The sequence below is a fragment of the Bactrocera tryoni genome, chromosome 5 (assembly GCF_016617805.1).
Source record: "Bactrocera tryoni isolate S06 chromosome 5, CSIRO_BtryS06_freeze2, whole genome shotgun sequence".
Lineage (NCBI taxonomy): Eukaryota > Metazoa > Arthropoda > Insecta > Diptera > Tephritidae > Bactrocera > Bactrocera tryoni.
In genome coordinates, this window is record NC_052503.1 from 67,715,301 (window position 1) to 67,742,357 (window position 27,057).

The 27,057-nt window shown below is 35.6% G+C and overlaps 1 protein-coding gene across 1 annotated transcript; it reads right to left on the minus strand.

The window, feature by feature from the left end:
* Window positions 1-24,898: 24,898 nt before the first annotated feature.
* On the minus strand, window positions 24,899-26,998 carry LOC120779039. The gene is made up of 2 exons (XM_040111162.1): window positions 26,901-26,998; window positions 24,899-26,301 (listed from the first exon to the last, which is right to left on the minus strand). Exons 1-2 carry the CDS (start codon window positions 26,953-26,955, stop codon window positions 25,001-25,003), a joined length of 1,356 nt encoding a protein of 451 aa, XP_039967096.1. The 5' UTR covers window positions 26,956-26,998; the 3' UTR covers window positions 24,899-25,000.
* Window positions 26,999-27,057: the final 59 nt, after the last annotated feature.

A 27,057-nucleotide genomic window follows, 5' to 3' on the forward strand; every position in this document is an offset into this window, starting at 1 on the left:
TTAACGTTTTTTCTTGTTTTTATGTTTAATTCAAGTTTTATTCATTTGAAAATGAAATAAAAATACTGCAAAAAAATAGCTCAAAATCAATAAAGCCATAAGAAAATGGTAAACTTTGCATTAAAACACAATTTTATATATATGAAATTGCTTTAAGGTGTGTTTCAAGTTCCAAACAGCGAAAAATAAAATCGCAATTAATAAAACCTTGCAAACGTTGTGAAATTTACACAAAACACAGTTCTACACCTTAGAATTTGCTTTATTGTTGCCCACTCCTGTTCCCTTAAAAATTGAAAAAAGTTAGCGCAAGACTAATAAAACTATATAAAAGTGTTCTGAGTTTACTATTGTTGTCAAGTTTTTCAAAAATTAAATATTACCAAATTGTAAGGTTTCCTTCTGACATCAATTTAACATACAAAGAATAGCTTTTCCCATATTTATTTAAAAGTAAAATATTGCACTAAAGGTTTTTCAGTAATACTTATACATGAATGAAATAATTTTAAGCAGAGTTGCCACCTATTTTTAGAATTTCATGTTTAAAATGACATTGCCACTCTTCTGAAAAGGTATTATCACAGCTTTAAAAAATAAACCTTTCGATTTTGCAAACATTTAAAATATTTATTTCAATTACAATTTTTACACTCTACGAATAGTATCCCTATAATGTTAGCAACTTATTGACCTGCAGCAGTAATTAGAGACGAGTAAAGTATACTACATATCGAAGAAACTTGTAGCTTATGTAAATTTTTGTCGCTGCAAACACAACTGTCACAACATGCCCGCCATGGCCTCCAGCTCTCAACCAAGGGAATCGAATGGCAACACTGAACTCTGCTGACTGCCAGAATAACTAACGACAACATCTTGTATTCTGTCACAGGAAGTCGTTGCGAGTATAATTGGTACACATGTATACATATTCTACATAAGCATATACATATGTACTTTCGAGTAAGCAGTATAACCTATTTATGCTAATGTAGCAGATTATTCATACGTAAAACGACACGTTAGTTATCATTTCATTTCATTTATCACGGCATACAACATAACATACATACATACATAATACATAATCAACAAAATGCAACAATAGAATAGGATGACCTCCTACAGCACCGAATCCACAGTCACAACAGATAAATATTTGGCAGCCACTTAACATGAATGAGTTGTGAATGGTGTTGCCAAAACCATCTGCTACTGGCTGCTTGGCGTCAGTTATTCATCCTCAATGTTGACGCCGGTTGACAGTGCCACATTAACTTCGCTCAGCAGCAGACCAACATGCCGAGTCATACGCGTTTCCCTAAAGTCAGCGTCTGGTTGTTCCTTGTTGTGCTCCTTTGTTAGTTTATAGCGCACTGTTCCTGCCACTTCCGCCTTCCTGAAAGCTCGATCGCACATTAATTCGCCGCTTTGCGCTTATTTTCGGCGCTGTCGCCGTCTGGATTGGCTACTCACGGCAGACGGCTGGCTGTTGTTGATTTGTAACCACCTTGAGGGCGAAATCTCATTCGACCGAATGTTGGCACTATCAGTTGTACACCCACTGAAATTCACCGCAGAAATACTCTTGACAATAGGTCCTACTTTGTACTGAGTAGGTTCTTGAAAAGTAAAGTTCTCTGTCGACGAACAAAGACCAAACTCTATAAATCACTCGTTTTTCCCGTTCGGGTACATGGTGCGGAGGCACGAACAATGATATCATCTATTGAGTCGGCCTTCAGAGTGTTCAAGATTCTGCGGAAGATTTATGGTGCTTTGCGCATTGGCAACGAATATCGCAGTCGATGGAATGATGAGCTGTACGAAATATACGGCGACATAATTCAGCGAATAGCGGCAGCGGCTACACTCGTTAGGACATGTTATCCGAATAGAAGGGAACACTCTGGCTTTAAAGGTATTCGATTCAGTACCTGTCGGTGGGTTGGAGAAAGCAGTTAGAGAAGCACCTGGCTGTAATTAATATCGCGATTTGACGCAAAGCAAAGAAAAGAAGGAACGTCTGGCGCGATGTTGTTAACTAGTCCAAAACTGTGTAAGCGGCGCCTAAATTAAATCTGAAAAACTTAACTTTGCTTTCAAGTCGCCTTTCCTATCTCCCACTTTATTTTATATCGAGCTTTCTTCTGTTTTTTTTCTCTCTCTCGCATTTTCCAATTTCTGTATTTACACAATCACTACCTCCTTTGCAAAGTTCTCTTTCTTTGTTTCCAAATATCTCTATAGCTATATTTCGCTATCTGACTCTCTCCATCACTCAGTCACCTTTTCTATAGCGATTTCTTTGCTTTATCTCTCTCCCACTTTTATCATTTCCTCTTTCTTTAAGTATTTTCTCTCTCAGTTTCAGTAAGTTTCCCTAAGCGACCTGAATTTGGAAACCAGCATTTGGCCTTAAAACTGTGCAAAAACCATAAATTCTTCTAATTGTCCATAAATTTCTTTTTGTGTTTTAATTATAGAAAAGAGAAAGGTGGGAAAGAAAACCTAGTATATTTTGAACTTTATTTATTCAAAGGTTCTAGGTTATCCCTAAACCTTACTCTCACTCTCACCGCCTCTGGCTCTTCCTTACTCACTTTTTCTGCCACTCTCTCGGTTGCTCGTTTTCGTTCCAGTGAAACATCAAACTTCAAATGTAATAAAGAAAACTCTTCTCTGATACGCTATCTCTAATTTATTTATAATAATTCGTTCATCAGCTTCTTCAAACGCTTTTGATCTTAAACACTCTAGTTCCTTGGGGATTTATGTGCATTTAATCTTTAATGGTGTTAAATGGTTTGCAATCAAGTATGCTGTTGTTGTCCATCTTAGCGCATATACTCCATTTGCAAAATGCGTAATTGTTGTGCGACCTCAACTGCACTAGCAATATGTTAATGTATTTCTCGGTACCGTTCAATGGCAATTCTCAACACAGAAGATCGGCAACACATAATTGTATGAACCTCCCTCGGGTCATTGTGTGCTGAATTAATGGGCCGAAGAGCAAACTGGAAGCAACAACATACAAGGCTGTAATAACAGCTTCAACCAACAATTTGTTGTTGTAATTTGAACACAAGCAATATTGAGACAATATTATCAGATTGGTGAATCAACATCTTAGATATATGGAAACAGTTACTGACAGCACCAGCCTAGGCATTATGCCCTAGGGTTCATAATAATTTTAGGCGAGGTGAGTGAATGCTTATGTCGGCTTGGCCAAGTTGTGCGAATTTTCCTTTGGGCTTGGTAAAATTACGTATTGACAACAAAAGCAACCTTAAAGTAGAGAATCGTTTTCGTTGGAAAACATTCTATGAGGTGAGACGGAACTTGGTAAATTTAATTACTGTGAAAACCCTTTTAGAGACAAAAAATTTCGGATACAATACGGATAACTTAAGGATGAATGTGAGAATATTCGTAATTATACTTTTGTATTCGTGAACTCTATACATTGATACGAATAATATTTGGATAATTTCATGTCATCACTCATCACTAATATTAATAAGTAATTATTCGGATGCAGATAAAGTAGGGATAGTACGGATATCATAAAATCTCCACAATTAATTATTTATGCACCTACTAAGACTAGCCCAATAATGATTTTGCATATCCGGATGTACATTAGAATTATCCGTCGATATATATAACATTTGGATAAGATCAGGATCATAATAAACCACACTTAATTGCTCGTTAGGACCCTCAGATTAGTGCAATCTTTCCAAAGATGGATATAATTTGGATATTAAGAATAATTTAGAATCACCACTTTTATTATTTATATGCTTATTAAGTCTCATATAAACTTATTTTCGGTTATCCGAATGCAGATAAATTCGGTATTTCAATATCCGCATATCCCGACGCATATTCGAATTAAGCATCGAAAGACATAAAACTGGAATAGGATAAGGATAACATAAGCTTAAGATTAGGTTTAAAGATAATCATACATTGGTGCAGCTAGATATCCGATAGCTCTATCCGTTGCTGAAGTTGAAATTCGGATAATGAGAAAAAAAAAGTCACAAATTTTAATTATGTATAAGCGTAATATGCCTCTTACAACTTGTATTTTCAATTATCCGAATGCATATAAAATTTGTATAGTGCGGATAACCTAAAATCTTCGCATTTTCTTATTTTTATTTAAAAACTGATATAAATAACTTATGAGGATACTCATGTGAACTACATTATCTTATAATCCGGATAATGCGGAGAATCTAAAGTATACACATTATTGTATTAATACGATTTTAGAACAGGCATTAAGGGTAAATGGATTATCTGTTACCGAAATCTGGATAATGCGGATAACCTATAGTGTACACAGCAAATTTTTAATATGTTTGTTAAAACCGTGATAGTACGTCTTTTGAAAAGTTCTGATAATGAATTTGCATTGCCTTTTATAAAATCTGGATAGTAGTATCATTTACTTAAAAATGCGAAGAATATGTAGCGAGCAAAAGACATATACGAGTAAAAAACAAACAATTCTTAGAAATTTCCAAATCAAATTTCATTTTTATTCTTACTATATTTCAACAAAGAAATAAGTGTTATCTCATGGCATCTCTAATTCTCTCATGCAATCGTTCATCCATCATGCATTCCAGCAGCATTTGTCATGTCATTTGCATTTATAACATTTTTCCTAATAAGTATTTACACATTTCGCACTCGGTGCAACATTTTCCATGGCGTCACATTCGCTTTCCGTTTAATACTTTGCAATATGAAATATTATTATAAATTGCCAGCACTTGACTTAACTGACTGCGAGTCCAACTGCTGAGCAGTCAAGGATATGTTATGCAATGAAATAAAAAAAAAAGATATAAGAAAAGTAAAATAAATATGAAGAAAGCCAACAGTCACAGTGTGGCTGAAGAGTATGGGTTGCAGAGGTGCAACAGCATCAACTCGTCTTCTTCGCCCCAATTCAACTCTCCTCGCGCTCATCCTTAACACTTTAGCTCTTTACTCAGTGCTATAGAAACGCATTTAACTCACGTATTTCGATTATGCCTTGATTTCTTCTTCTCGTGCGGATCATCAATTCCACATGCATTTCCCTTCAATTGACTTTCAGCTCTGCTTTCGCTGCAATGGGTTGAGTTAATCTCTGGTTGCAGCGCTTGTAACCTGAAGCGTAAACTCCCTAGCGCTCAATGAGACGCTTAAGTGCATTTTAATGGTTTCCCAGCATTACACGTTCATCATAGGGGGGAACTGAAGGTGAAGAGAGAATTTCGTTGCATTAATGAAGAAACGAAAGTGCATTGAGTGGAAGTAAGTAGATTTTTATATGGAAATGAGAAATCGTGGCTATATAAAAATACAGTTATTATGAAAATTAACGAAAGTAGGAGCACTTTTAGCAAAAAATTTAAATTTAAATTTTAATTTTTAATACGTAAAAGCTTGAGGATACCTCACTAAAGTGGCACATACACTTTCTATTTGGTTACCCGTTCGATTCGTAGCGAATAATTCATGTCCAGATATGCCAAATTGCGCGTAACCTAGCTCACGCTTTCAAACATTCCAGTCAGGATAGAAAAGACTTAAGTAAACTTGTCTTGATCTCAATATGCTTTGTTGACTTTTAAAACCTCATTACAATAGTTCTGTTTTTTTGGTTTTATAAAAGGTGGTATATATTATAATGACCCGAATGGCATACTATCTTGAGGATCAATATCAGATTAGCCCGAAAGCATTTTGATTCCAGATAAGTTAGAAAGATTTGAGAAATTAAAAAAGAATACTAAATATTTGTCGTTTACTATTTCTTGCGATGGAAATCTCATTATATAGGAGCTTCTCAGTCTATATACATAGTACCTTTATAGTACTTGCAAACGCATTCATCTCAATCTAAATTCCCAAATGCCACATAAAAAAGTTTCCAATTCCTTTTAATTCGATTTCCACCGACAGCCACACAAAAAACGCGTAAAAGATTGTAAAAATACGAAAATAGCTATGCAATTGATTGCTTTCTTTATGGTTTCTTCTCGTATCCTTCATTTTAGCTGCCACTCGTTATTATAAATCGATGGCAGTATAAAAATTAGCTCATTTCCTTTACTTCCTCTTGGCGTAGTACTACCAGTTCTTATCTAAATTTTCTTTCTACGATTTTCTATATTTTTCAGCGGTAACACTACACTACTACAGTAGTAAAATGATTTATTGGAAAAAACCAACAACGTCGACGGGTGATGGCAACACATGATTTATTCAAAAACTTGTAGAGCCTTTGAAAGAGTAGAGCAAAAAAGAGCGAAAAATTGTCAAGGCGATTGTATGAAATGTTATAGAATAATGGTAAGTATAGTTTCAGATTTCAGATAAAACTCTCAAGATAAAATAAAGATATCCAGCTATGAACACTATACCTACATACTTATCAGTACTTCAAATGTTTGTTTATAGTTGGCAACCATATGGCGGGTAAGCCTATTGGATAGTGTCCAGTCAAAACACCAACTAATTTGGCAATATGGACTTTGCTCCAGTTCAGTGGAACTTTTACAGTTCACCCTGATTGCTAACCAGTGCTTGTCGAGCTCACAACAGGTCCCTGGGTCCAGCGCCAGAGCATAAGAGGGTAACAGAGTACAGAAATTTACTATTCGTTGATCATCTGTTACATGCCCTATATATCAATACCTTTTTCTCAAACTATCAATGCTTGCACAAAAAGCTAGCATTATGGCCAAAGTTTGTGGAAGACGCTTTTAGTTCCAGCCGTATATTTTTTCCGCCGTATTCTTTCGTATGAATAAAAGCCTTATATCATAACGAATTTAAGAGCTTTTTAATATACAAATCCTCCATATCTAAAGTTTCAAGATTAATGGTGTAATTTCAGAGCTTATTACTTGCGTTCACTATGACGGCTCTTAAAGCATGCACACATCCTTAATTCAATCACAAACACATAAACATGCTAAAAAACACATTCCAGTTTGCTCTATCTCTACTTCAACTCGTCTCACTGATTTTCATTGCCCATAAATGGATGACTGCCGTTAATATCTCTTCATTACACAGTTGGCGCATATTTCAAGTCAACTCTGTAAGTAAGCCTAATCATGCTAACGCTAAAAGAGACATTATAATTTCAAGACGGTAAAGTCAAAAAGAACAATTTCAGTGAAAATTCTGCAAAAACAAAAGCAATTAGAAGAATTTCGAGCAAAACGTCATTAGTAAAAGTTTGACCGTCCGAACGGAGTTTAGCGGCTAAACCGATGAACCGAATAGGAAGCAAAGGCAAAAAAATTGGTAAATAGTATTACGTCATTAGACGAGCTGTGCGCTCGAGAGAAGAGAGAGGGCGAGCAAAAAGCGGTTAGCGGAAAAAAATTAAGCCGTTCGTACCGAAAGCGCGCGACGCTACCAAGAATGACACGCGAACTAACCGCCGCATAACAAAATTATGCCAAAACGTCAGCAGCTACAACAACAATAAATCATAGACCTATGAAATTCCGATTGCTTTTTAGACCAGATCAAACATTAATTGAGTTTTAATGATTTTGACACTGTCATACCAAGTGTCTGGATACCACTCATTTCTGGCACACTTAAATTTGAAAAAAAGTATAACTCTTACTTTGAATGTTTGTATCCCGACAAATTTTGCCAAGCCTTGGCTCTAATAAATTAAAAACTAAAATATTTAGAGCCTTTAACTGTTGAATTAAGCCTGCAAAGAGTGCCTGGGATATTTACATCAAGGCCTATCCGCTTCAATAAGATTTAACAATGACTAATGACTTCTTCGGTCTTATAGAGATCGAGTAAGTGTTCGAATAGAAAAGTCATAATCATATTATGGTTTAGTAAATCCACAGGCAGCCTAAAAGCTTACCGAACCCTAAAAACCTGCATGCAAGATAATTTTTATACAGCCAAGCTCGTCTAAATCTTTAATATTGCTTGGCAAGCTTGTACAGCGTTCAACCAACTCGTCTATGGTAGTTTTCAGAACGGGCTTACCACAAGAAAGAGGCTCAAAGTTGGATAATTTGTAGACTACTCACACCACTGCGGTCGCAACCAACACATTACCGACATAAGTTGACAGTTAAAGAATAGAAAATTGCGTTTGCATTTCCTTAACGGCGTCGACATTGAGCGCATTTAAGTACACTGCATTGTAATTGGAAGTGTAGGCGATTGACGGTGAAAAGTGAAAGAGTTTTATTATTATTAAAAGCGGAGAAATGAAGCGTGGCAGGAATAATGGCATAACTAGCTCAGATCTTACCGCAATCGAGCATAATAATATTGGAAACTCTTTTGGCAGTTGTCTGCATCGTCTTCGTCATCGTTGTCTAGACTAACTGCAATCGGTGGTATGTCATTTGGTAGCAGATTGAGTACTTAAAACTTCTAGACTTGTTAGACTAAGTTTAAGTAAACATTTCGAGAGAATATCTAAACAAACCTTTGCTACTAAATATAACTTTGTTCCAGGTCGGGTTTTATTAAGATATTGAAGGAAGCCACAGAATATCAGCAATCTATGTTTCTAATACTGGTTATGTTTTAGTTACGTATTCAAAATTCTTTAACTAAATCGTCTGCCAATTAGCAATATTTACCATCTTCTTTAGCAGCATTTGCCCGCCGCAGTAGACACCCATTTTCTGCGAATTGCAACGCTTACGCAAAGCTTATCACATGGTACATACGTTTGTTTTCATAAAACTATTTCTCCTGCTTATATTTTCAAATACAGTAAAGTCTTTCCTTCCCATGATCCGATCGGATTTCCTACACGTCCATTGCAAACACAGCCTCTCTTGATTCTGCAGAAACTGCTTACGGCTTACTGCACCAAAAAATGTTTATCGCTTAATATGCTGCTGAACTATAAAAACACGCTTGTTGCAATTTGTAAGTTTTCGTACACAATAACAACACAACAACAATTTCAACAATTCTCGACTACAGCTTTAGCAACAAAAATTTCATTGAAACTTTTGCAAAACCCGAACATACCCAGTTCCAACCAGCCACAGCTTCAGCAGCTCAGTGAAGCTCAGCGCCACTCTACTTAGTTTCATTCAATTCATGACTCTTCGCCATGGTACACGCTTAATCCGATTTACAATTGTTACTGCAAAAATCTTACGTTCGGTTCGAAAACGTAAAATGTAGCAACAACAGTAATCAATAGTTGCATTATATGCCTTGTAATGCAAACAACAATGCGTGACGGTTTACCAACGAGCCACAAGCAATCTATAAAACCGCCTCACAGTCATGGTTTACGCGCTGATTAAGTTTCTAAGTTCCTTAGGATGCATTACTTGGATTTGAGTTTGACGTCCACTTCCAATGCTAAATTTTTACTCGCAGATGTTCGTAATACCCAGCTAAATACTCTTAAAGGCATTATGCATATTTCAGCACTGCTAGTATTCAAGCACGTTTGTCGCATTTCTGATTCATGGTATTCGAAGTATGAGTCTAAGTCGCGGAAACTCTTAAGTCGGAACTTATTTTCTTAGCTGCAGTTGTTACTTGCAATTGTGGCTGAAGATTGTGGGCTTAAGATTTGTTGAGAATGTAACTTTGCGGTATTTAGAAGAATGTAAATTAAATATTTGTGGAGCAGTAACTAAGATTTAAAGTAGGTCGAGTAGTTTGTATGCAAAAAGAATCTTGTAGTGCAATGTAGTTCGGAGCCTGAAGCAGAACAGAACAAAATAAGCCGAAACGAGGATCCGGCATCAAAAAACCACAGCTGAAACCGATTTGGTATTATGGTTAACAAAAAGTTTAAGAAGTCTCTTCGCATCGATCGAGAAATCTCTACAGAAGTGTATGTCATATGAACATACTCGAAGAGATCAAGGCTCCTAAAAGTTTCGTTCAGTTTTGGTTGAAATAGAAAGATTCCAGTAATTCTCCGTCTAAATAAAGTTCAAAGTTGATAGTGCCATCTAATTGCGGTATATGCTATAGTGCTCAACTTCGATTGTTTTTGATCCAACCGGTCTCGGTGCTCTCCAATTAGTTTTTAGACCTACACGTCTTTGCATAGAAAAGTCATTGGCTGAGTCCGTATTATCTAACCGGCTTAAATCAATCGGACTTCTCATAAATCAGTCGAACTTTTCATATGCTACACCTATTTCTTCACAACTTCACCCCTCCAATTCGTAGCATGTAGTGAGGTTTTATGAAGGAATATATGCACTTGCTAGACTTAAAAAGCTGAGAACTTCTTTAATTATACTGTTTTTTGAACTCCAACAAACAATTTTTTTAAAATTTAAATACTAAAAAATCTAATAAATTCAAAAAGAAAAGAATAGGGAAACAAAGAGACTGCAAAACTAATGTGCTCTGTTCAATATATGGAAAGGGTGAGAGCACAATAAACGGCAACCAGTGAAGGGATACCAGATTAATTGAAGGTTCTGATCGAGGTGACTGTGTGAAATACTTCAACAGGGCGGTGGACGAGTTTGCAATGTCACTAAATTATTTGAAAGTTCTCGCATTTTAATATGCCTATCTATTTCTTTGATCGAGTGTTCTGAGATGTGGTAGTCTTCAAAAAAGTTCTAAGATGGGTCAGTTTTCGAAACGCTATCTTTTTATAGAATGCTCGGTTTTAATGGCTCTTAGTTTCGTAAAGGGAAAGGGATAAGATGAGCTTTCTGAGGTACTTCAATACCGATCTGCGAATAAAAGAGAAAACATTAGGTTGTTTCGCTTACAGAAGTAACCGAACGGATCGAGATCGTTTTGAGATTTGTTCGAAAAACTAACTTAAGATGAAATTGACTAAAGTTGGAGTTTCGAACTGGCGGCGCCTCAAGTTCAGAGTAAAATAAAATATTATAAACACTATAAACTATTACTTTTATTTAGCCACCTTCGCAGCTGTTTGCATTAGAATGTAACGGTAGATGCTTCACCACAGTCGGTGAGCAATTGATATGCAGTAAACCGATAATCAGCGCCATCGCCAGCACAACTACCGCATGCCTCACTTCAGGTGATCAAATCACATAACCGATTTATGGATATTGAAGTGATTTTCATGTAAAAATCAGAGAACAAGAGAATAGTTTTATTTTTACGGAAATTTCCATTTTCTCATTTATATTTATTTTGCCAACACACTATATCTGTAGCACAATGAATTGTGGGCGGCTGGACAAAGGTTGATCATAACAATCACACTCTCAACTGCGGCGACCCAAAAGGAAGCTAACATAAACACAAATATTGTAGTGGCCATACAAAAATATAAAAATTTCAGAACGAACGTTTATGTGCATGTGTGCCGCACATATATTGTGGCGTAGTTGCCAGCCCATTTTGCAGTTCATAGTTCAATGCAGTTTCGGTTGCAAGGCGCACACACGGGCATAATGTTGCATTGCAATGTTTTTCGAAATATTCTCTTTTGCACTTTTTCTTCGTTGAAAAGGAAAACAACAAGTGCAGACTGTTGCAAAATACACAGAGCGCGCAAGTCCACATAAATACAACATTGTGCGTTACAATACAAAAGTGGGGGGAAAACAGGACTAATGTAGGGACTCACGTGTGTGCATATGTGTATATGTGTTCAAAAATATTTTTACGCATGGACCATGGCATATGCTGAAATAAAAATTTGTTCGAATATGAAATCGTTATTTTGTTCACATTTCATAAACAGACACGCATAAAGGCACAAAACCAGCGTAGGAAAGGTTATGAGGTCGAACTTAACAGGTATCTCACTTGAATAGCTTACAACGTCGGTCCGTTCACGAGGTCTGTTAGTAAAATAGTAGAACGCCAGATGCCACTGAAGATCCCACTCCGTCCCATTCCGATGTGAGCTGATCAAGGTTGCCTCTACTATCTAACTTATCGGCTTTACAGTTGCTACAGACAGACACTCTCTGACAAGCTTTGCTGTTGGAGTGAACGCTCACCTCCCTAAAATAGGCTCCTCTTTGCAGGGGCGGATCCAGAGTAAAATTTTGGGGGAACTTTATGATTTTGTAATTGATTTAAGAAATGTTTAACTTTAAACTATGATTTTATTTTTTATATAATACATATTTCAACATTTAATTAACAGCATAAAATCAATATGGAGTTGTTCATTTTACTAAATCTTTCTATTATCTATTCTGCTTCCACAGCAATTTCGTAGTTTATGTAGAGAAGTGCTAAGCTGTTCAATCTTTTTTGGAGCATCGTTATTCTGAGGCAAGTCTTGATTCAGCACAAAAAAGAAAAGGATCGTTCAGCGCTAGCATTTGTGGCTGGCAAAGTGCAGAGTACGTGAAGGAGAATATGAATCGGCGGATATATATCTTTATCGCAAGTGCTGAGGCTTTCTAAGGCAAAAAGCACTTGTGTTCTCGTAGTCATTTTCATTTTCCATGGTTGTTGAAAAAGCGCTACTTCTGCTTTGAGCTTAATTTTTTGCAGTTCATTGTTTCCGGGCAAGATTTTCGCAAACGTCTAATTAGTCATTCAATGAATACAGTTAAATCATTTTCTTCCAAATTTAGGTTAAATCTTGGTACGAGCTGAATCAATTTGAAACTTCCAAGAACTTCCTCGGAAAACCGCGTTTTTAAATCTGGTATGACTGTGAATTGATGAACGGCATCATGCCTTTGTACTCACCTTGTCTTACAAAGCCGCACAATTTTTCTGCCCAAGAATTGAGCTAAAACAGTCTTGAAACTTGAAAAAATGTGATAACTTTTCTGAATATTCCAGATATATTTTCAATCAAAGCAATTTGTTCAATTTATGGGAAAAACATGGTATCATCTCAGCGTTTGTAGCTTCTTTTTGCATTTCCTTTACGGCTCCGCGATCTCCCAACATAACAGTACAACCATCAGTACGAGCACCTATTGCAAAGCATTTCTTAAGAGGGGTAAGGTTTGTTTCGTCGAAAAAAGACCTTTTACCGGATTTATCGTCGATCTCTGTAGGCACCTCGAAAAAAAGTTGTTGTGCGGTGACCAGCCTACAGCATCACTGGATCATCGGAAACCAAAAAATTAAAATGCTTTCTTTAGTTTATGGGTTTATCTTTCAATTGACGTCGAGTTTTTTTAATTTTTCAATTTTTCAATTTTTGGTACCATTTTCAAGCCAAAATGATGATTTTGGACGAAAAAATCGACCTATTTGTTATTGTAAAATTCTAAGAAATTAAAATTTTTGGAAAAACTCGACGTCATTCGAGAGCTATATATATGTAGAATATTTGTACAAAATTTCAAAACAATCGATGCAGTAGTTTTTTCTGTAGGCTGGTCACCGACTTTAAAAATGACATATTTGGGAAAATCGATTCAAAGTTTTGTACACTCAGCGCAGGTAGTTAGAGGTACCGTTATTCAACCTGCTGTAACTTCGTTAGTTTTTCTCCGAATGACCTAAAACTTTAACACAATATTCTTGAGACGTTGATGGTTCAGAAAAAAACAATGGAAATAAAAAAGTTGTCAAACCTTACCCCCTCCTTAACATCCAGCCCTATATTTGAGTGAATTTTTGAATGGGTATGTGTGGGTGTGTGTTTGCACTCACGCGTAAATATGAGGAGATTGAAATTCATAGCATGCGAAACAAAAGCATTTTTTATTTGCACAGTTGAAGCTAATCATGGCAAAAGCGCAAAAGCAAGAAAAGTGGAGCTTAACCTCTGGTTACACGTGGAGTAAAACTCAGCTTAACGTAGAATTAAACTCAGTAAAACCATAAAATATAAACGCTTTGTTGTTTTTGTAGCGTGATATTAGCAGATAGCGGCAGTTTTTGTGCTTTAAGCGGATTTATGCTGGCCAGCTGCTGACCAGTGCAGGTCTAGACGCTTTGACAAGAGAGAGAGAGCACTGAGCAGTCAGTGATCAGCAGTCAGCAGTCACGTGGCACAGGCGTAGGTAGTGTTAACAAAAATCACTTTACTAATTTACTTTGTAAGCAAGTTCTTCTGCTGCGATAGCTATTGCATAACATATATATGTGACACTGACTTACTACTTTATGTGTCTTTCTCTTCATACCCTTTCTTTTCACCCTCTTTTGCTCTCACGTCACATGCTGCTGTTTATCAGTCGCTTGCTGTTGTGCATTTTGTAAATTTATTTGTGTGCAACCATTGTTGCCACATGACTTGAGCAGCTGCGCCCTAAGCGGCGGCAGGTAAAAAATCTGCAAATACTAAGAAAAAGTGAAGGGGCATACCACAACAAGCAGGACTTAACTTGTATTTGTCCCCGAACACACACAAATATGGTTTGTATATACATATGTGTGCTTGTCTCAAATATTTTGCAATATTAGTATATTTGCATTTGTAGTTATACTGCTTGTTGTTGTTCCTGCTACTGTGGCTATGCAAGATCAGATCTGGGTAGCTCCCAAAGCGCTGCACGGCGGTTCACCGGCACTCGACGTTAGCAATGACTGCGCTTATCTTCATGCAAGTTGTTGTTTTTGTTCATATAGCATTTTGCTGTGTGTTTTGCAAATTGTGCAGGGGCAAATGCATTTGTCCGTGTGCTCATTACGTTCCATTCAAAAATTTATTTTTCATGCCGTTTGCTTAGCTGGAAAATTTCTTTGCATATTTTTGTTATTTTTGTTGTTACCCTTTATTTTTTATGGTATATAATTCCAAGCACTCTGAAATGTGTGAAATTGCTTGGTGTAATTGTACCAGATAATTTGAAATTCACCTTTATAGGAGAAAAACAGTTTGAAAGCTAAAGTAAATATTCGTTTTGTGGATTATTAAAATGCAAGAGATATATTTATTTATAACACATTTGGTCAACAGTATGGGTGGTTGATGAACTATTGTGCTTTGCAGCACAATCTGTGGTTTTGTGGATTACCCCTCGTCGCAGTGTCTCATCCAGCCAAGGCACTCTATTAAACTTTAATATATATTTTTTGGAACAAGAGTAACTCTTTCTGATTTCTTTGATCTCTAAAAGAGTTTGTTTAACTATTTAAACTACTTCAGATCATACTTTCTCAAAAGTGTATTTGCTTCGTTTTTTTCCTATTTGCGAAAATCTCCTTATTTTATATATGGACCGTCTATAGAGTACAGCTGAGGTATTAACCGCCTCTGTTTGGTATTCTGGAGCCCAAATTAGCTCGACTTGACATAGTTACCGTGAAGCTAAATCTCAACATATCGATCTAAACCTGCCCATAATCACTAAGATTCTATTACATAAGCCTGTTGTACCTGTCGTATTGCATTTTTCAGAGCTATCTGCGAATCTATTCTACAAATGGATCACTTTTACTGAGGTAATATCAATAACTTCGTGCACAGAAACGTTTCAAAAATTGTAAATTTACTAAATCTAAAACGAACCTACTGAAATTGAGGCCGTTTGTTGAAATTATGCTCCAATCCCAACGCGTTCGAAGATTATATCTCACCTTAGCTTACCAGAATACATTTAAAGTAGTAGTGTGTGTGATTGTAGTCTGATTTTACTCGTCTTTACTCTAACTTAAACTGAAAGAAGTAAAGAGACCAATATTTTGGGTAGTCGAAAAAGACTTTTTGTTTTTCTAATCACACTTCAACTTTTTTTATATTTATAATGAACTTTAGTTGCAAAAAGTTTTCGACTAAAATGTTACATAATTTTGTTTGAAAACTTTTTGCCATTTTTCCGCTAAAGATATTATTCCATCAGTGTAAAACCTTTTTGCCTTTTCGGCGAAAAACTGCGAGAAGCAATCTTCATAGGGTTCTCTTGAAGCCAACTTTACTCCATTAAGGGAGTTCTGCATTGACCAAGACAGATGGTACCGCGATGGTGCGAGGACAGGGCTATATGGTGGATGCTTCAAAAATTCCCAATCAAGCTCTCCCAGTTTTTGCCGAGTCATCAAAGATGTGTCTGGTCTAGCGTTGTCCAGATGGGAGACGGCACGATTTCTGTTGATCAGTTCTAGCGGTTTTTTCGTTTGCTTGCTTCAATCTCATCAGTTGTTAACAGTAAAATGTAGAATAGTTCGGATTACAGATATTCGATTGAGAAATCGAGAGTATGTTCTGCATTTTCTTATATATTCGAAGTCTTAGTAAGGCTTCTCATGAATCAACTCAAACATATAGTATCATTTTATCGTGAAAGCAAACTTCAGTACTCAATTTCTGAAATCTGAAGACCGCAACTATCGAATATGTTGGTGTTTTGAAGCTAGTTTTTCACGTGAACGCTTAGATATTTACGCAATATGAGAACTTATTTCGGCTCGGCTTTGTGCGACAATTTTGCGGGCACCCTAAGGCCCTGTAAATATCCTTTGGATTGCTCAGCCGTGATAAGACTTTTATTAGTTAGATCATGGAATCGGTTGAAATACAAAAATATATCTTATTATCATATAATATTTATTAAGATATTTCTCCAACGGAGATTTTCAGCCGATTAGCAATGTCGAAGATTCGATGTTTATTAATTAAAAAAAATATTATATATTATATATTTAAAAAAAATTAAAATCATAGCACTCTACATTATCTGATAATGAAGAAACTAGCACTGAAGCAAGAAGAGGTGAAATGAAAACTTGCTCTATTATGTCAGTCAGTATACAGTCAGTGCATGAAACGTCTGCCCCAATCAAAGCGAAGTTTTTTTCTTATTACCACATTTTATATCTTCAGTTAAAATTGCATTTCATTTTTATACTTTTCTTGCAATTTCTTTGCCTGCTTCGCGATTTCATATATATTATATTGGTCCTGCGATTTCAGTTAAGTGAAATCAGCAGTTTATGCATATCCTTGGTGCAGATTTCTTGAGTAAATATTTAAATAGAGTTATGCATACGCAATCTTACGCACACACTCACTTATTCAATTGTGATACTGCATATTTACCGCACGGTAATTATTATTACTGGCAATTGTAAATAAAACATACATATATTCTGAATAATAATTTCGATTCTTTCTTCTCGCTGCGCCATCTTTCAATATTCTCACCAATTACGCTGTGTAATGTTTAACGACATCAACGGCTGTTGTGAAGTGTGCTGTTTTTTGTTTAACGCAGAAGAAATATGTATACCGTTATGTCACATTACGGTTGAATACATTATCGCGTTTATCAATTCATTTTGACCGCCTCTGCCATGGACATACGCGGCGTTTTCATTGAATTTCGAAGAACTCACATTTCATATTTCTTGCTGAAAAGCAAATTATTCTCTGAGGTGGGCAATAAAGCTGTTAATTTTTATTTACGTTAAGCATTTACGCTGACAGAGCGTTTTTTCATCGTACGTATGCTATATTATATACGAGTATACGGGTTAATATATTAAAAAAGAACGCTAATTAATAAAGTTCAGAGTTTAATGAAGAACTATTTGAGTATTACATCGTCAGATTCTTTATTTCTACCACAAAAACGAATAGTGCTTGTACTTATCATTCGATAAAATAAACGGGTTTAAAAATGATTTCGTGCGAGTAGCTTTTATGGCTGACTCGAATAAATTCCAGCCTAAAAACTTAATTTTCAATAAATTTTTGCAGCGTCTCGCCCTTACCTAGGTAGACAAGCGTGTTCTGATAACCCCAAAAACTAAAGCGGCGTTAAATAGCACAGTATTGGAGGCCTCGCTGGGCCTCAACGCGAGCGCATTATCGCTTATAAAAAGTTTCGTTCAAAAAATTAGTTGCTTGTATAGTATGTAGCGCCATTAAATATGTTGAAACCAAAGTAATTAAGTTGAGAAAAATGCGTTTTACCTAAAGCAAAAAAAAATGCAAACACGATATGGCAAGCCTACGAGAAAAATATTAAAAGAAATTTCAAGAGAAAAGAAAAATAAATCTAAAGTTGCGGTGGAAAACAACTAAAGTGTTAGTAGTTTAAAAGCAAAAAACACGCAGCCAAATAAATGAATTCCAAATGAAGAAAATTAGTTAAATGCAAAAAAAAAATACAAAGTTGTGTGCTTTGAACTAAGAAAATTATTGCGGCCGCTGCGGAAAAGACTCGAACGGCACATCGACTTGCTGTCTGCAAGTTTGCGTAACCAAATTGAATGCAAACTTTCTGTAGCAGACAGACTCCAAGTATGTAAAGCAAAAAATAAAAAATAGATATGGTATTTAAAATAAGTAGCGGCAGCAAAGATAGACAATAGAAATGTATGTATAAAGACAAATCTGTAGGGAGAAAAATGTTTCGAAAGTTTCACCGCAAAATGGCATGGAAAAAGAAAGTATTTTAATTTAATTACAAACGAAAACATTGAAATCCTAAAAAAACTATGTATACACGAAACATGTGTAAAAAAATTTCAATATTTAGTCTAGAGGAAAGTTTTCTGTACGCCTTACACTTGGGAGCGGTCAGAAAAGATTCTGGGATTCTGTGCGCTGAGTTTGGGACCCGTCAAAAAAACGCACACAGTGAAAAGAAAATAACAGCCTCGGATCAGAGCCTCCCCTCTTGGTGAAGACCACGGTAAACGCATGCACCTGGAATGTGCGGTCCCTTTATTGGGTACACGTCGTGGAGCAGCGCTTGGAGCGCATCTATGATAGTTGCGTCTGCCACGATGTAAAAATCGTGTTGGACGATTTTAACGAGAGAATGAGCAAAGAAGGCATATTTGGAACAACAGTCGGTAAATTCAGGCGCCGTGATGAAACATCCCCAAATGTGCTGCGGCTGAGCGACTTCAGCGAAGCGCAATATGTAGTTATCTCCAGTGGTGATTTAGGGATTCTGTCTGAACTTCAATCATATATCTAACATTGATCGATATTTTCGGATATGGATGCTGAGGTTCAATTAAGTCAAAATCAGACTACCGGGTCCCGAGGTATGTGATTGCATCAAAACGTGGCCGTTGCCACGCCCATAGTCCAATTTTTACACCGATTCTCATAAAGCTCTCTCATACCATCGGTAAAATTTAATGTCTCTGGCGTAATTAGTTATCGATTTATCAGGCTTTTAGTAGTTTGGAACAGTACCGTTATGTGGGGAGGGAGCGGGGTTATGCCCCAATTTCATCAATATTTGCAGTGCACTATGAGTGCTGAGCAAATTTGTTTGTTATAGATTTAGTGGTTTAGGATTATATATAATATTATTGTTATATTATAATTATTATTATAATAGTGCTTAATATCCCAAATTGGGAAAGTGCAATAATGACTGAATTATAAAATAATTTTTAAATATAAAGTGAAATATTTTTATTATAATGAGCATAGTTATATGTATATATTTAAATGACCCAAGACATCGTAGTCGATAAAAACATCAAAAAACGCATTCTTTCGTCAATGTCCGCATACAGTTAAACATATGTATCCATATATATATACATATGTATATATGGATGCGAGTTCACTCTTTTTTAAGCCACTGCCATTTGTTTGCATTTTATGCGAAATTAGTTCCCCGCTGTGTTCTCTGTTTAAATGCATAAAACAAAATTGAAACAAATTGCACAAAATTAAATTATTTTAATTGAAGATAAGTTAGCCCAAAGGCAAAAAACCGTAGAATGAATGAGTTTATATTGTTAACACATAGTGGTATATATTATGTGTGTGTGTTACGTAATATAAAGCGAGTAATCCCTTAATCTTACTTAATCGTTATTAAATAAAAACTCGAAAGCATGAAATTAAATGTGGAACAACTGAAAAACAGCGCACCGCTTCCCACTCCCTCGCCTCTGGTGGGTCATTTAAAGTGAGCTAATTGAAAGAGTTTTAATTTAATTGCACTTTAAATGAGTTAATTTTCCATTGAGCGCACAGGCAAAGAGATAAGACAGACACGCTCAATAAAAAAAAAAACCCGCAACTAAAAGCGAAATAATAACAAAGATGTTGTAAAGACAACAAAAAATCGTATAATAACAACACAAAATGGTAAAACAACAATAATAAGGCTCATAGAACATCACTACGTATAGCTCGGAATATGTAAAATAAGAAAACAATGCATGCGCCTGCAGTGAACTACTGACCGCGCAGTGTAAACGGTCAACGGGGCGTATGAGTGACCGCTGAGGGGCAAATAAACAAACGAGCGGCAGCAAATAAACTCAGTTGGTTGTCACACGCACACAAAACTATGTGCCGTGTATAAAATTAGACTGCAGGTGCGGTTAGTAGATGCTGCATGCACATTTCTGCAAATGCATATGTTCGTATGTTTATGTATGTCCGTTTAGGATGTCTGTAATTGACTGTCGATCACCATGCCATGCGCTGTAGTGCAACAAATTGTGCTACGAACGAATTTGAAGTATTATTTCGATGATATTTCGTCGAAAACCACGCAATAATTGGAAAAAAACATAAATTTGGCACGGCTTTTTTTGCAAATGATTTAAAAATTTTCGTAAATTTTGTGGATAGTTTTTTTTACTATTTTTTTTTTTTTTTTTAATTTAAACTTTTCTTAGAATTTTTTTCGCTATAATAAAATAGGAAGCTCACTATAATGGAATTTTAAATGCACACAGAGATTTTAATTATTACCGTATATACTATACAATTTTTAATTTTCATAAATTTTAAATTTTTATTATAAAAATATGATTTTCACTCCACAAATGCACATCTATTTTCGTAATTGACTTTCTCTTTGTTTGAATTGTTGCAAAACATTTTTTATCATTGCGTATAAATAAATATGGCGGCGTTACGCTTGAGCTGCCACGCGACGACTGCCGTCGAATTGCGATCTAATATATACTTAAGCGTGGCAAGTCAACTAAAAGCCTATCGGTGGCATGTTGAGTGAGAAATTTGAAAAGAAAGAGGTACAGTAATCGTGAAAGCCGACTTACTAGTCGACTAGTTGTTGGCCCCGTAATGTTGGCTCAATGGGGGCGAGCAGCTACTTAGTAGGCTCTTTGGCAAGCACCTTTGTTTACCGCAAGTAACACACAAGCAACATGCATTTGTACTCTTGCGTGTGCCTTTGTATGGGTTTCTATGTGAGCGCGTATGGCCATGCAAGCAGCCAAAATCGCCACATAGAAATCGCTATACAATATGCTTGCCTGTATGTAACTCATACGCCGTGTAGCGCCATGAATTGCTGCACCAAACACTTTGAGTTTACGTTTGCGTATATATCATATGTATATACATATATGTAAGTAATTTTGTGTGTCTGCATGTTGGCTAGCATGTCTGTGTCTATTATACGGCTGGTATTGTTTGCATGAAAGTTTGCTTTGTTGTTGTTGCTTGTAGCTTGCTATTGACGTGTTTTCGTTTTTTTGTTGTTTTTCTTTCGCGTTGTTTGCTGCGATGATTTGTATGTACGAGTATGTCATTTTTGAGCGGATTTTTCCACCGTTTTTTATTTGTTTATTTATTTTACAGCTCGAACATTTAAAGTTTTTAATTTCTTTTTATTTTAGTATACTTTTTCAATATTCTTAACTTTGACTCGAAAAAATAGTATTCAATAGCTTTTTTGCTATATTTGGGAGAAAAGTTGTGCAGGTTTCTGAACTAATTACGTAAAATAAGCATAAATAAGCCTCTGAGTATTTTTTGGATTTTTTTTTAATTTACTACATAAAGCATAAAATGTTGAATTAAGCATTTCAGAAATTTTGAAAATAATATGTACTAAGCGGTAGAAAAAAGTACTGATTCTATTTCCAAAAAGCTTTTTATATTAGTATATTATGGCCAGGGTTAGCAATAATGCATTAAGAGCAGAATAGAAATAATGCTTTAAATATTGTTATTGTTGTCTTATTTTCGTCTTATTAATACCCATGCGCTTTATATCTAACTAGAGCAAATGAAACTACTTTGCACGTGATTTTCGCAATGGATGTTCAAATTTAACCCGAACTGAAAAAAACACAATATTAACATGCAAATGCTCATATACACAGCCATATTTATTTGCATGTATATGTGTTCGTGTGCTGTCATACTTTTTGAACATTTTCTGCGTCTTTTGTGCAAAGTTTTGCTGAATTGTTGCCGAGCATTTGCGTGTCGAAATTTCTGTGCGCATTTTAGCGGCGAATTCTTTTCATATTTTAATGAGAGTATGTGTGTATGCCATTAGGTGCACATTATTTTGAGGCTTAGACATAATATTTACAGAATTTACATGTAAACACATACTCGTATTTATATTCAAATACTGTTGGATGACTTGTATAGCACCAGAAAACATTGAGTGGCGCTTTCAAAACAATATGATTTGTGGGGAACTTTTGTACAATTTTGAATTTTTTTAGTGATTTTTTGTTTTAAATATTTATTATTTAATCACAAACTTTTTTGTGTGTTTGGTGTACAATTATCTCTTTTAAAGAATTATATTTTTTAGTAGCCGAAGTAGAATTTTGTGAAAATAAGTTAACTTAAAGTTTGCGTATTATTTGTTTCTTAAAAAATATACTATAGAATGCAGTTATTTCCACAGAATAGCAAGTGATTTGCATGTCTAGAACTTAACAATAACTTTCAACATTTTCAGCTTAGTAAATTTATCATATTTATCATTTATATCAATATTTTTCATTCTTTAAAATAAAGTTTAAACATGAACACATAGGAATTCATTTATATATACACTGGTGTTCGGAAAACCTCATAAATAAAATTCCTTTCAAAAGCAAATCACAGCGACGAGCACAGTTGTAAACGCTCGCCTCATTTTTTTCGACTCCGGTTTTTCGGATCATAAATTAACGCGGACCTGAAACAATAAGTGATATGCGCTTGGAAATGCAATAAAAAATGCTAATCATATGAGGATATTAAAATTTTAATAATGAAATTTATATTCAAAATACAGCAAATATATGTATATATGTATATGTAAGAGGTGTGTATAAAAAATGTATATATATAACAAAATTATTATCCGCTTTAGCAAGAAAATAGCTGCTGGAAAATCAAATAAATGCTCTCACAATAAAATTTATTCAATTTGTATTTCATTACATATCCTCAGGCGCACTCGCTTATTTTACGTGTTTTCTGACACAATACAGATATGTTGCTAAATGCTTTCAAGTCGAAAAAATTGCTTTTTGAATGCATGTATTAGTTAAATGAAGCAGCTCAAAGCGGAAAACAATCAAACCGTTATTTGGTGGGACGTGTGTGAAAGTGTGCAAACACAAAATGAACGACACTGCAACTTACTAGATAACAACGCGTGTGCAGATTTATGTATGTCCATAGCGCATATGTGTGCCTATAAGTAAATACACAATCAAATGTTAATCTACACTTCCATGTTTGCTTAAAAATTGAAATTTTTAGTTGCACATATTTGCTTTGGAAATTTGAAAAAGTGCCGACCAGCGTTGATTTGCCGCGGTAAGAGTTGGGCAAAAAATTGCACAAACCGCGAAAGAGTAAAAAAAGTTAAACAAATATTCGGCCACTTCGAAGCTATAACATACTCCTCGTACGAATTAAATAAGTTTCTATAAAAACTGGATTTGGATCGGTAGTTTGTATGGCAGCTATATGCTATAGCGGCTTCATATCGGCGTTTTCGAAAAATGAGCAGCTTATTGGTGATCAAAAAATATTTCAATTTGATTTCTTCAAAAACAGTCCGTTTGCAGAATCGTCGCGCCGATCAGTCATACATGGGAATATGTGCTTTATAGCGTCTCCCACTTTTCGTCCTGGATATAACAAGCTCTGTGCCACAGTTAGCATACTATATTCAGGGTATAAGATTCAACAATAAGCGAGCGCCGCAGGGTCGCGTTCATTGAAATGCGTAGATTATTGAATGTGACATGAAAACTTGAATCGATTGTGCTGTGTTTTTACTCAGAAACGGGTTTTCAGTTTGATTTTAAATTTTTAGGATATACTTACGCTGACTTTAATATTTTTACAAATTCAAGATATTCACACAATTCTTTATTTTTATTACACTGTTCACTGTTGCTGCTCCTGCACACCCACACACGCGAGCGGCAAGGAATTCCGAATTTGGACCAGACCTTCTAAGTAAAATTGGCGGATCAACGGTTGACGAGTTGGCGAGACGTGTGTTTGCTATACGGTCGTAAGAATCGAATTGGGATCCACCCCGATCTAATTAATCCTTTTTGATTGGTTGGGTGGTGAAAACGATTATGTTGTGCAGTGTGGTTGGTTAGATGTATGACGTGGTATGGTTGTGTTTGTTGCGTGGGGTTGTGTGGTGTGGTGCTGTAAGTTGGGTGATGAGGGTTGTGTTGAGGGGCGGGATGCCATGAAGTTGCATAAACAAAAAAGATGTAAAGTGCAATCAAAATATTAACACCTACGTCTAAAGTACATTGCCAATCATTATGGACAACAGAAATAAAAATGTTAAATTTTGTTCATTATCTGTCAGCGCAAAGGCTTCGAGTCGCTTTGATAGTTGATCATAATTGTATTCTAGTGCAAAGACCAAATTGTTTATGAATTATGTCTACTTTTTTCCTTTTAACACTTTTTCTACTTTTTCTTCAACGTTTTCTTACAAACATCATGTCCAGCCGATCGTTTGAATGAGACAAACATGCCGTCGACAACGCCTTTAAAAATTTGATCGTATATTCTATGAAGACTTTGTCATCTAATAAGTAAAGCATATAGCGAGGATGATATATGATTACTCATTGCGCAAGAACCATTTTTTAATTCATTATTTTTCACCTCTCATTGCTCATTCGGTCATGCAGGTAGATTAGGTTTCTCTCGATAGCACCTCCCTCTGTGTATATAATAAATGTTTTTCAAAGAAGATCAATCGAATTGCTGGTTATGAAAAGAATAAAAATACAAAGAAGCAAACAAAGTTATAAACTGAGCATTCTTTTATTGAAAATAAAGATATGAAATATTTTAAGACAAGTTGGATTGTGTGTAATTGAATTTTTTCCCAATCTGATTCGCTCAGAAAGGCTGAACATATTCGTCCCATATATCATTCACCAATCGCAACATATTTATATGGGGTTGCAGGTTCTTGATGGATTGATGATGAACGTTGCTTATGATCAATCGTCGAATTTCAGCAAACAAATTACTGTGATTTCTTAATAAGAATTTGCAGGTCGGTACAATATTATCCAATGCGATGATCCGCCAATTTTCTTTGATTTCCACATGTTTCATGAAAGACGCTATGTCTGTCGCCCGATCTACCATTGACGTGATACGTTCATCAGATGAAAAATACGATGACGTGTCAACAGAGCTCGAACCCTTTTTAGAAGAAGTGCCCACACTTGCGTTAAATGCCGCACTCAACTTTTTTTCCAAAGCTTCCAGTTCTTTCGTCTCATTCGAAGCACTCGATTCATGCAATGATTTGACGACGTCCAGTCGTCCTCCAAGAGTAAATTGATTCGTTACGTACCATCCGTAACGGTTCAATAAATTGACAACATGTTTCGTACGCCTGTACGATGATAAGTTTTTGTCATCAACGATGGAATAAAGTTTCCCGACGAATGACGGGTCCACATCTATTTTACTTTCGTCCACATACAATCCTGTTTTCTTGTTAAATAGTGAGACGACTGCATGCCGTGTTTTCATTGAACTTTTCGACGTGGAACTATTTTCTTTTGAATATTCCGCCTTCACTGATATGATGGATGCTGATATTTCAGCGGAAAACCCATTTTGACTGGATGCTGTAGATTTTGTGGTATGCACCGTTTCGATAATGTGTTTTTCGATTACGACGCTTGGCTTTGGAGGATCTTCAACTGGCTGATAGGTCTTGTCGAAGATGACTGGCGATAAGGTACCCATTTTCAAGAGACCCGTAAGATTGTCGATGACAAGACCTCTCGAAAATCTTCTCGCTAATGCTTTTCGTGGAGTCAGTTTCAGTCCTAAAAATAATGTGTATAGTCCTTCATCGTTTAGTAGATCATACGATATATCGATTGCTTGGCACAATGGTGTCGTTAGAGGTATAGTGGTAAAAGGCGAGACATCTTTGGGTGGATTCAAAGATCTTATGGATGCAGTATGTGAACTCAAGGAGATATGTTGTACATTTTCCAAGTAATCGAGAAATTGACCGACAGTTTGATTTTTGATTTCATTGACGTTCAAGTAAAGAACCGATTTTATTTGGACATCTTCCAAATCGAAAATCGAGAGTTTGATTATTTGCGGCGTAATGACCGAACAATGCCCAGGAATTGGAATAGTTGAAGGAGTTGGAACAGTCGCCGTATCTTTAACGAAAAAGAATTTTTAATATATCCACATATGTATGTGTATATTTTGACTCAATCTATGTGTATATCAATAACGAAATGTGATCTTTTTTTTTAAATTTCCGCATTAATGAGAAACAATCGAAAATTCGCTTCAATAGTTTCAATGACAAAAATGTTAACAACTTTATGTTGACGGCGATAGTATTATCATTTGAAAAATAAGAATTCTTTTTTGACATAGATTATCTTGTGGAAGAACACTTCAATGTAAGTCAAAGTAAACGTTCAGACATTTTTATAAGAAGTTTTTGTTCTCAAGGTAACTTTTCTGTTTGTTAAGAAATAACACACTTGTCTTCACTGGTCAAAAATACTTGTTTTCTGGCACATAAACTGCGAAACAAAATTTTTAAATTTTATGCAGACAATGATTTTTTTAAAGTTTGTATAAAAGCAAAATTGACAGATTTTGTGGCACAAACGTATAAAATTTAATATTCAATTGATTCCGAATTCGTGGTCTTCTTTGTATTTAAAAACTCAATTTTACTTTGATATAATAACCATCTGCGAAAACAGTAATCAATATCAATAACATAAATATGAACACTTACCACCAAAAGAAAACAAAAAAACCATGAATACAAAAGACAACTTTATGAACAACATTTTATATTAAGTTTTTGCCTGCACTAACTCTCGAATACAAGTCAAGTCGTTTGACGAAACGATACTGAGCTCCGTTAAGTAAACGTTTGGTTATATATACTA